The sequence below is a fragment of the Arachis stenosperma genome, chromosome 5, assembly GCF_014773155.1.
Source record: "Arachis stenosperma cultivar V10309 chromosome 5, arast.V10309.gnm1.PFL2, whole genome shotgun sequence".
Classification (NCBI taxonomy): domain Eukaryota; kingdom Viridiplantae; phylum Streptophyta; class Magnoliopsida; order Fabales; family Fabaceae; genus Arachis; species Arachis stenosperma.
This window is the reverse complement of record NC_080381.1, coordinates 6,453,909-6,466,112: the sequence shown is the minus strand read 5'-3', so window position 1 is coordinate 6,466,112 and position 12,204 is coordinate 6,453,909. Positions and strand designations below refer to the sequence as shown.

Below are 12,204 nucleotides of genomic sequence, written 5' to 3'. Positions count from 1 at the left end.
AACTTAATTAGTTGACTGAACCAGTTTCTAATATAATCAAATCAACACAAATGAATTGACCCAGCAAGTATATAATATAAGCAAATCAACCATATATGAATATAATATAATCAATTGTCCTAGCAAGTTCAAAATATAAGAAAATCAACCATACATGAATACAACATAATCAAATGAACCAGCAAATATATAATATAAGCAAATCAACCAAATATGAATATAATATAATCAAATGACCCAGCAAGTATATAATATAAGCAAATGAACCATATATGAATATAATATAATCAATTGGCTAGAGATTAAAGCAATAATAAGACATGCACCATCACCATCACCAGCAGCATCATTATTAGATTCTTCATCTTCGTCCATGTCTTCATCTTCATCCTCATCCTCATCGTTATCCTCGTCATCTGGGGTATCAACTAGATACTCATCCGTCTCTAGCTTAGCTGTCCTAGCATTTTCTTCAATTATACCCATTGAAACACGACAATGATTTTGACTATTAAGAATTCATCTACCACCGTCACTCCTACTAGAGTCTCCAGATACCAACCATCCAATACTAACTGAGGAAATGCGGTATGGATACATTGCGTCCAAGGAATACCTACCAGCCATGATATCACGCTGATGGCCATACTGTGATTGGCCTGCTCCTGCAGTCATGAATCCAAGTAACTGGCTAAAAGATGTTCCATCTCCTGAGTCAAGTTGTGGAGTACCCCAATACTACTGATGTATTGGATATGATGTGGTAAACTGTGTTTGAGGTACATATGGGTTTGAGAATTGCGGTTGTTCTTGTGTAGGTGGAGGTGGAGGTGGAGGTGGCGGTGACTGTGGCTCCTGTTCTTCATTGTCACCATCCATGACTTGATTACCCTCATCATTCTTTTGACCCACACGATCCGACAGGTTCAAGTGGTTGCCATATCTTGCACGGTACCAGTACATGTAAATATCTAAGGGATGCTGTGGCAGCATGGGAAGCTCAGTAAGAATGTGGTTATACCTGTTTGTCCACTGCATCACCCAAAACGAATGAGTCGTGGCTATGGCCCAGTCAAGATTCTTAGGACCAGTCAGGACCATTCCATGTTCCTTGTCAAGATTCCGTTCCTGATGAGGGACTCCCTGAACGAAATCAAACTGTCTCCTAAACCTATCGGTTGTATGCCACTCAATAATTTCAAAAGACACTAACGGCACTGTAGCGCTCCACACAACCGAGTGCATGTAGATATCTGCAAGAATTATATCCGAATTAATGTGATAAACAGCATAAGCAAGCCACACAAACTGCGGAAAATAATGGAAACAGATTATTACAACGCAGATAACATTAACACTAAATCAACCATCAAATACTTCTTTAATAACTACACACCTGGCGTTCCTGGAGATCATCCAAGGCTTTCCTAAAATGCTAAAGTGTAAGATACCTAAAGCGTTGATCTTCACGCTCCCAGTTACAACACCTAATATGACTTAATTCATTTACACAATTCCTTTCTACAATTGAATATAGGATTTTAACTGTAAGATAATGATACCTGTTTGCAAGTGGAAAACTGTGGGGTTCCCGAAGAACCGGAGCTAGATATGAGAGACGGATCCAAGCCCAGGTTAGTAGAAGTGTTAACGGACCATCGATTTTCTTGCAGTCAAAACGAGATGCCCTGCATAATGACCTGTACAGGTGTGTCATGCATGCAGATCCCCAACTGTACTGTCTGATACTACCAAAATCACGAAGCAAAGGCAAGAACTTCCAGTGCATAGATGCCCAAAACTTGTCACCAAACAAGATTCTACCAAATAATAACATAATGTGGCACTTCACATATCTCTGTATGCTGGTTTCATCAACCAACTGTAATCTTTCTTTTAGATCTCGAAGCCAGGTCAATTTTATGCAGCTTGCTCTACAGTCCGACTTCCTTGGTGCAACTCCAAATTGCTGCAAATACTCTGTCTCTAAGGCTTCAAAACTACTCATAGTCATTCCTGTGACTGGAAGATTGTCTGTTGGAAGACCAAGGATAACAGCAACATCTTCCAGTGTCACAGCATATTCACCAACATGAAGGTGAAAGGTATGTGTGTTTGGGTGCCACCTTTTGACTAGTGCATTTACCAGTGCTTTTTGACATCGAACTACTCCAATTTGGAAAACATGCAAGAAACCAGTAAACCGTAAAAGCTCCTCAACCCTATCATTGTACCGATTTGGAGGGAGTAAGTGATCACATGTCAGATACCGTAAACTCTACAAAAAGATATCAGATTATTAGTCAAATCATTAACAATGACTAATTTACTACTAAAAGATAATAACTATCTATGATATATAATTTAAATAATTTCCACAATTAACTAAACAAGACATAATAATTCAAATCGCAAAGTTATGATATATAATTTTACTAAATCCCATTCAAACAAAAAAATATTTATTAAAAAATAATATTCATAGACACTATATAATTATAAAAAAAATAAGTGAGTCTATAATTATTGTTAACTAAAAACATAATTAATTTAAGAATGAATAAGTTTATTACTAAAATTAAACTAAATTAAATAGAAGTAAGTTATTTGCTGAAAGATATATATATATATATATATATATATATATATATATATATATATATATATATATATATATATATATATATTAATAACAAGTTTAACAGTCTGGTGGTTGTGAGTATTATTTTTCTCCTTGAGGAGGGGGTTCGAATCCCATCTTCCACATTTTGGAGAATTTTGAAACTCATGCGGTTCGGTCGAATCGGTATAATTCTGTTTGACCGGCTTTAACCAGTTCACTCCGTATTTGATCGGTTCATTGACTTATGCGGTGACATCATCGGATCGGACCGATTTTCAATCCGATTCACCAGTTTCTTGATCGAACCGGTCGATCCGGTCCGGTCCAATTTTAATAACAATGCCCTCAGCTACACAAACATATTTATTTCAATTAAAAATCTAACAGCAAACAAAAATTTATTACAAAAAATTTTGCCTAATTTACTCTAAATTTCCTAAACCATTTTCAAAAGTTATTCAACTTAAATGTAATAATTAATTATAATTTCTAAAATTATTACAAAAAATTCTAAACATATATTATTTTTACTAATCTATGAGATTACATCAATTTAAATATTATTATTAATTAAAAAGTTCACTAATCAACTACAACTATACATATACATATATATAGACTCAACAACAAATTCCTAAGTTCTAACGATAATCACAATATTAACCTATATGTTCCTAAATTCACTTCCTAACAAAAATAATATTGACTCTACAACAAATAATATTTACTTCATTTAAATATATATTCCTAAATCTTTAACAATAATAATAATAAATCTGAAATATAAAAAAATTAAAAACTAAACTTACATAATTAGGATGGTTGAGATAATGTATAATATGAAGTTCAGGACGATTAACATCTTTATATTTTTGTTTTTTAGGCATTGTGAATTTTTCCTTCAAGCTTGCATGAAGAAAATTGGAGTTATGGAAGTTGAAGAAGAAGAAGAAAGGAAATGGATTGCTGGTGGAGTTGTATGAAAGAGACTCGAAGAGAGTGAGTTAGGTGTGAGGAAGCATGTTGGTATAAGGGGCACCGTCTTGTGAAGCAACGAGCGCGCGCCACGTGGCTGGGCCATCACAAATCGGACGGTTCGAGTTGTTCCCTCTAATCGGACCGTCCGTGTTCCTGTCTCCAACTCACTTGGTCCGAGTTGTACTCCTCTAACACTACATGCATGTGTTCTCCACAACACTGCAACACACCGAACTCTCTTCCATGTTAAAAATAAAAAGCGTGTTTTTGTTGTTTTAAGAGTACATGGTGTGTTACAAAAATTGCTATGAAGGATTTTATTTTTAAAAAATAAAAATTGTTTTTTCACGATTTCATGACTTAATTTTTAAAATGGTCTATCAAATTTATATCATACATTGATTTGGTCTTTAAATTTTTAACTTTATTATTATAGTCTTTAAAAGTAAATTTTAAACATTATAATAATTCATTAATCTCTTTTTAACAGTAACTCAGTAAATAGAGTAATAAACTAATATTTTCTTACCACGTTAGACACTACAACAATCATATAAGGTAACAAAATTTATATTGTGACCCAATTTGATTCTTCTCCCTTTATAACCCTAACTCCCTACAATTCTAAACAATATAAAAAATAACAAAAAATAGCATAATCTATTTTTTTGAGATATTGTACACATCATAATTAATCAAACTCTCAAATCAAATTCTAACATCATATACTTCTACTCACAAACAGAATTCAAGACCATTGACCACAATTTTGAACAAAAAGAGTTATAAAGAAAAATATAATTTATTGACTCTGGCATCTCCTCACACAATACACATGTCTCTTCACTCTTATTAGTTTGTTTTTTGTATTCGACCCATTTATTATTACAAATCACACGAGCATTTCAATTTAAGGTGATACCAATTCTGTCGAAGAGCCTTAGCTCAGGTGGCACTTTACCCCCTCTCCACCACTAAGGTCTAGAGTTCAAACTCTAGAAGTTATATTTGAGGGGATAAATGTGATAAATATATGAAGAGTGTGTGATTGTGTTGTATACCTAAGATTGAGGGTTGTCTAATCTATTGGGATACCTAGAATTGGGAGTTGTCCAATTCACTGACAAAAAAAGGTAATACCAATCTTTTTTATAGATGATCAAAATATATTTCATAATTGGCTCTCATATATCTTCTTTTCAACTAGGTTGGTAAATGATTTCACATTGTATCTTCCTTAATAGAGATTCCATATTCATGATGAATCAATCTATACCTCATAATTATATATATTGATATTCTTTTAATTTGAAAAAACAAATAATCTTAAAAATTTCTCTTGTAGTAACAGATTCTCAACCTATATATCTTTTCAAAACCTCATTACTTCACCATTTTCAACACATTTTTTTCATCTCTCATTACCTATACATCTCATTTTTTTTTTTGCAATGCTCGTGATCTCCTTCCGAAAACCCATTAGATCTTTTAAATTATTATGCTCTTCCACTGGCATGTTTTTATCCACATCATAACACAATTCAATCATTTTTTTATAATAGTTCATTTTTATTTGAGTACCTTTATTATCACTTAAACAATATGATTGTATTTTTTTATTTTTATATATCCAGCTCCAAGATTTTCGTGCTTTTTAGCTAGGCTTTTGAACAGTGTTTTATTTGGTTGTTGGCATCAATTTCTTTTTTTTTTTTTTAAATCTCTTTTGCTCTTGTATAATTTTTTGTAACTTTTTTTAACATCTTGAAGAGATTAAGAAAAGTACATAGATAAGCTATTTATTATTGATTTTATAATTATTAGTATCTCCGCCTTTATTAACAAATTTGACTTCCAACTACTTAGTGATATATTGCATGTTTGAGAACAATGTATTTAGTTAATGAACTTTTTTATGTGACATGTGTGTTATGAAGTTATGAATGGTAAAACATTATTATTTGTATAATTTCGATTGTTTATGTTAGTCTAATAATATAATATAATTAATTTTTTGTGTTAGGTACTTTTTTCGTCACTAACGTCTTAGGTTAAAATTAAAATTATCTCTAATCTTTTTTCGTTATTAATATCATCCTCCATGTTTAAAAACGTTTTAAAATCATCCGTTCCCTAATTTTTGAACCAAAATATCTTTTATCATTATCATCCTCCTCCTCACCTTCCTCACCCCACCACCTTCACTGCCACCAACATTGCCGGCGAGAAGAAGAAGAAGAAGAAGAACGACGCAGCGACATCATTGGCAACCCGCAACCCTTCCCTCATTCGCATTGCTTCTCTCTTTCTTTTCCGATGAACTAGCGGCGGCAGCACCTCCTTCGCATCGCTCTCTCTCTCTCTCTCTCTCTCTCTCTCTCTCTCTCTCTCTCTCTCTCTCTCTCTCTCTCTCTCTCTCTCTTCTCCGACAAACCAGCAATAGCAGCAACCCATTCCTCCCTTTCTTCGCATCGCTTCTCTCTCTCTCTCTTCCGATGAACCAGCGGCAGCAGCAACCCAGTGGCAGCAACGACGAGTCTACAGCAACAACGGCGCCCTACAGCAGCAACCCATCTCTCCTTTCTTCGCATCGCTTTTCTCTCTTTCTCTTCTCCGACGAACTAGCGGGGACATCGGTGATCCAAACGATGATCTTGTAGCGGCAATGGCAACCCAGTGGCAGCGGCAACCCAATGACAGTCCCTCGCTTTGTTATGGTAGAAGTGGATATGGTGGAGGTGGTGGAAGTGAGGAAAGTGAAGAGAAGGAAGATGGTGATGAAGGGTATTTTAGTCTAAAAATTTGAAAAATATTATTTTGAAACGTTTTTAAACGTTGAGAATAATTTTAATAACAAAAAAATGGTCGGAGACGATTTTGATTTTGACCCAAAACGTTAAAGACAAAAAAGTACTTAACCCTTAATTTTCCAATAATTAACATATTATGCAAATATTGTAATTGTTGATACAAAAAAATAGATTTTTTCCAATAAGAGGGTGCTTCGACTGCCAACGATTTTGACTACAAAAACAGAAACGAATAAGTTGAAGTCGAAAAATGATGGTGCAAAGAGCATCGAAGTCGAAAGGTTGTTATTGCTTTTTCTTGAGTAGCAAGACTTACTACTCGACCTTCCAGTTGAGCGGAGGACATGGGTGCGAAATTCGAAGAGCGTGCTAAAGAAAACGTGGGACTTGAAAACCAAGAAAGACATGGTTGTCAAAACTTAGGGGTTAAGATAAGGTCATGGCTGAGAAAAAGGAGAAAATAAGATCGTAGACAACATGCTCAATGGCAAGTCTATCTTTATGGTTTATAAATAGTAGAAACTCAGAAGAGTTCTGGGACTTCTTCAAAAACACTAGATCATCACACATAAGCTTCCACCGAAATTTCCAGTCCCAGCAATGCAACGGAAGATCATGGAGCACAAGTGCATGTGAGGGTTGGAAGTCCACTTTTATTTGCTTTTCTTTTATTTTATTTTTTTGTTTTTTTTTTCATTATTTGCTTTACATATTTTATTTTTTAATTTTGTTCTTTAAATATTTTGCTTTCTTTCAATTGTAATTTTAAAGTTTCATCTATTGTATCGTAATTTTTTATTATTTGCCATAATTTAAATATCTTGTACATTTTGATACGAACGTTAAATAATTTTTGGGTTGAACTCACTTTTTTTAAAAAAATTGTATCTACTTCCTAAATACTTAAAATTTTAATACAAATTTAATTTAACATTTGATTAAAAAATTATATTAAAATTTACTAAAAATCAAGTGAAACCATAATAAAAAGTTGAACCATTTAGAATTGAGTTATATTTAAGTAATTGTCAAAGTTGTGACAAAAATGATGCAAACAAACATCATGAATTAAAAGAGCCAATGTGCCAACAAAAGAGTCACAATCATAGGGGTGCTAGAAAAAGGCTACATAAATAAAAAAAATAAAGGGTAAAACATATCTTTTATTTTTAAAATTTTGTTAAAAATTTTTATTGTAGCAACCCTCAATTTAAAAAAAAATATTATTATTTTTATTATTAGTAATTGAACTAATTTTATAATAATTTAAATTTAATCAAATCTATATTATTATTATTATTATTATTACTATTATTATTATTATTATAAACATTGGATATAATTTTCATGAATATTATATGTATTATAAGTTTATATAATTTTACTCCCTAGTATTATAAATTTACTGTTGTTATTATATTTATTACGTTACTATTATTATTACTATTATTACGTTTATTATTATTATTATTACATGATTATCATTACTATTACTAGTATTATTATTACTATTATTAATTATAAAACATGAAAGTGAAAGGCGGTTTATAATTTACATTAAGTTACATATATATTATTATCATCATTATATATGGGATTGTGTGTATATATATATATCATAAGGCTTGTATAATAATAAAGAAAGCCAAGGCGGTGGCTTATAGGCTTCCTTAAGCCATATATATATATATGGAAGAGCGTAAGAGAACGAGGAAAAAGAAAAAAAAGGAAGAGCGTAGCCGAGAGAGGAAAAAAGGAAACTTAAACCCCACCAAACTTCTGGCTTTGATTTCTTGAAATTCGTAACTCCAATAAAAAATCTAATCCGGTAAGAGTATTCGTAACCTCCTCCTCTACACGTTGGTACCATTTTTTATTAGTGAAAGTTGACAGTGACGTAACTCCTCTTTCTTTTGAATTTGGCCAACGGGAGTTTTAGGAGGTATAAACGATTCTGGACATTTTCTTCTTCAATAACTCAGTCAAACAAGCTTCTCCGGAGCTTTGAATATTTTGGTTCCGTACGAAGGTATGGTTTTGGTTTCTCGTAGTTAATGTTTAATGTCACGTGAAAACTTAGGCTAGAAGACCTTAAGATAGGAATGAACTGAATGTATAATTGATGGATTGTGTATATGGTATAAAATGTGAGGTTTAGCTGTTGTCAATAATTTGCTGTTGAAGTTGGTCGGTTTGGAAAAAGATTTAATATTGGGATTTGTTTGATTATGAAATAATTTGTTACTGGAAATGATTTGAGTGACTGAGAGGTGTTTGGTTTGATAGTTGGGACCCTTGAAGGGTGGCAGAAATTTGAGTCTTAGAGGAGATAATGCCAAAACTTCTTTAAGAATTGGAGTTTGATTTGAGGTGGTCTTTTAAAAAGAAAGAGATTATTATGTGGTTTGTGTATTTGAGACTATTTGTTGACCCTCTGTCGCAAGATGTGACTGGGCACTTTAACTCCCCGGATTCCCCCATGGGCATGCATAAATATGAACATTGAATATTATTGAGCTTGGAGTTTAACTCCATGGAATACTATATTATTGAGCTTGGAATGTGACTCCATGGAATATTATATTTGAGCTTGGAGTTTGACTCCATGGAATATTATTGAGCTTGGGGATGCGCGCACAGAGGGACTGTCCAATGGTTAACTACCAGGACTTGCCAGGTTGGCTGTATAACCGACAGATGAGACTCATCAGCCATAGGACAAGCATACATCATATGCATTTGTTTGTTTGCTTGAGTGTGCATTGTTTTGGTTTGCTTAACTATTTAATTCTGCTTATCCGCTACTTGTTCTACATGCTGTAAATGCTTCTCTATCTGTGTTTTCCTTGTTTGAACTGTATGTGTATATTTTCTTAGAAATCCTTCTTGGCGAAAGTGTGAGGAGAGAGGATTGTTCCACCAATGATTCGGAGGATTAGAAGAGACAGAACGTGAATTATTAGATTAAAGTTAGATTCAGAATTAGAACACCTTAGACAACTTACCTAATTTCTGGTTTAGTTGAATTCTTAAGCTGAAATCTGAGTGTCGAAGTTCTAGGAATGCCTCTGGCTTTTCCGAGACCTTTTATGTTAACTATGCGGGCACCTTTACCATACTGAGAACCTCCAGTTCTCATCCCATACTATGTTGTTGTTTTTCAGATGCAGGTCGAGAGACACCTCGTTGAGCGTTTGGGTATCCTCTTTACAAGCGAAGAACGGTCTTTTGGACTATCATATTTTGTTTTAGGCTATGTATATATGTTTATAGAATCTCCGCATGTATATTTTGTGTTTTGTCCCTCCTAGAGGTCGACTTGGAGATACAGGGGTTTATTTTGTGGTTTGAGTTTTATTTTGGGTTGTACATATACATAATTATATACTCTGGTCGGCCTTAGCTTCGCAGGTCGAGTCTGGAGCTTGCTATCTGAGTTTTGGAACTCTGATATGTATATATATGTGTTCAGTTATATTTCGATTTTACCTGTCCGTTTTACGAATATCCATGCGAGTGTGTCACGATTTTCTGTTTATCAATTTGTTTAGCTTGTTCTTCAAGGCTCCTAAATATGATTTCACCCAACTATATCTATGTAGATATCATTTTCTTTTAGAGGTCGTAATACCTTGCCACCTCTGCTTTACGACTTAAGCGTAAGGCCCTGTGTGGTAGGGTGTTACATTATGGTATCAGAGCAGTTCGTTTCTATAGAGCCTGAGGGATGGACTGATTATGCTTCTGGGTATACTCTGGGTGTGTGTATATGCTATTAGGATATCTGATTGATATATGTGGCATAAACGTTCATGAGCATGCATTTGGAACTTGAAGCATTAGACTTGCGATATTGAGACTGATCAACTTAATATCACTTGTTTGGTGTGTGAAGGGACCAGATGTCGACTCACGGACGCGGTCGCGGCCGAGGTAGAGGTAGGATAGGCACTGTTACTCCTGGCCTGGCAGGGAATGATCCAGTAGACTTCATGGCTGCCCTGGGAAATATGGCTGCGGCTATGCAGGCGACAGCCGAGGCACTGGGTAATCAGATAAACCAGGGTAATCACGGAAACAATAATGATGAGGACGGTCCCATGACACTTGCTGTATTCCTGAAAGTTCACCCTCCGACCTTTAGGGGAACCTCAAATCCCACAGATGCAGATAATTGGATTCAAGCTATGGAACGGGCACTGCAGGCTCAGCAGGTTCCTGAGGAGCAATGGGTTGAGTTTGGAACTTATCAGTTGCAAGGTGAGGCTCAGCATTGGTGGCAGGGGACACGACGTATCCTGCAGCCAAATGGCGCTGTGATTCCTTGGGAGATTTTCCGAACAGAGTTCTATAAAAAATACTTTCCTAATTCAGCCAGAAATGCCAAAGAACTTGAATTGATGCAGTTAAAGCAGGGACAGATGACTGTTGCTGAGTATACTAGCAGGTTTGAGGAGTTATGTCGCTTTTCTCGTATTTGTCAAGGTGCGCCTGATGATTTTGCTGAGTGGAAATGTATTAAGTATGAGGGAGGTCTTCGAAGTGATATTCTGAGCTTCGTTGCACCAATGGAGATCAGAGTGTTTTCAGAACTGGTAAACAAAAGTAGAGTTGCTGAGGATTGTCTGAGAAAGGCGACATCAGATAAGAGTGATCAGCGAATTTTTGTTAGGAGAGATCAGGGAAGGAACTTCGCCCCTAGAGGACAAGATTTTAAACGAGGCGGTTATACCCCACAACCACATTTGGGTCAGAATAACTTCCAGAGATTCAGTAATAATAACAGCCAGGGAAGAGGCAAAGGAAAGCAAGCTCAGACCCCACCGAATGATTTAACTTGTAGAAGGTGTGGAAAGTACCACCCGAATACTCCGTGCAGGGCTGGTTTAGGTGTATGCTATTACTGTGGTGAAGCTGGGCATTTGTCTTGGAATTGTCCAGAAAAGAAGAAGAATCAAGAAGCTGGAAAGGCACAACATCAGGGACGCGTGTTCACTATGACAGCGGATGGTGCTGGAACCGCAGATACTCCGATTAGAGGTAATCACGCACTGATAATCGAAATTTCCGACTGCCTTGCGTAGTAAATAGCACGTAGCATTCATTGTAGTACATTACCGAGTTATGAGCCTTGTGATTTTCAATTGAGCGATCGACTAAAAACCTCTGAATGGTGAGACAGAACGATAGTTGATCAGCCTAGAAAAGTGACTAAATTCTTGGAGAATAATAATAAGAGTGGCGCAGCAGTAGTGGGTTGAATTATTTTGAGTATACAACTTAAGTTATACATAAAGAACCGAAAATGTTGAGCGTTATGCGGGACAGTTACCTGAAACCCAGAGATGGTAAGTTATGAGGAAGAGACATGACATAGGTTGAACCCGTAATTGATAATCGGTTATGTGTCAAGAGAAAGAGTAAGTTGTGATAGATTTAGTGTCAGAGGCTGAACCAGTTTCGATAGTATTAAGTGTGATGGCACCATTAGAATCAGCAGAACTTAGGAGCTAGATGAAGCGAGTATTAAAAGCGATAAACCCGTCGTTCTAATACCAACCTGCCTTATAACCTTTCTGCATCGAGTTTATCTTGTATATTTCGCTTTGTGTAGACTTTTAAGCCATAAGAATATCCTGAATTTGCAAACTAAACATGTCAAATCCTTCTGTTTTTCTTTGACATTTTTAAGAAGGGAAGTTACGTTAGTATGAGTCTCTTCCATTTTATATCAATTTTCGAGGGCGAAAATTTTTATAAGGTGGATAGGATGTAGCAACCCTCAATTTAAAA

General features: G+C 35.1%; 1 protein-coding gene across 1 annotated transcript; it reads left to right on the top strand.

Annotated features, from left to right (window-relative positions):
- Positions 1–6,266: 6,266 nt before the first annotated feature.
- Positions 6,267–11,495, top strand: LOC130980334 (uncharacterized). Its single transcript, XM_057904027.1, has 2 exons — positions 6,267–6,385; positions 10,307–11,495. The coding sequence occupies exons 1-2, from the start codon at positions 6,267–6,269 to the stop codon at positions 11,493–11,495; spliced, it is 1,308 nt and encodes a 435-aa protein (XP_057760010.1).
- Positions 11,496–12,204: the final 709 nt, after the last annotated feature.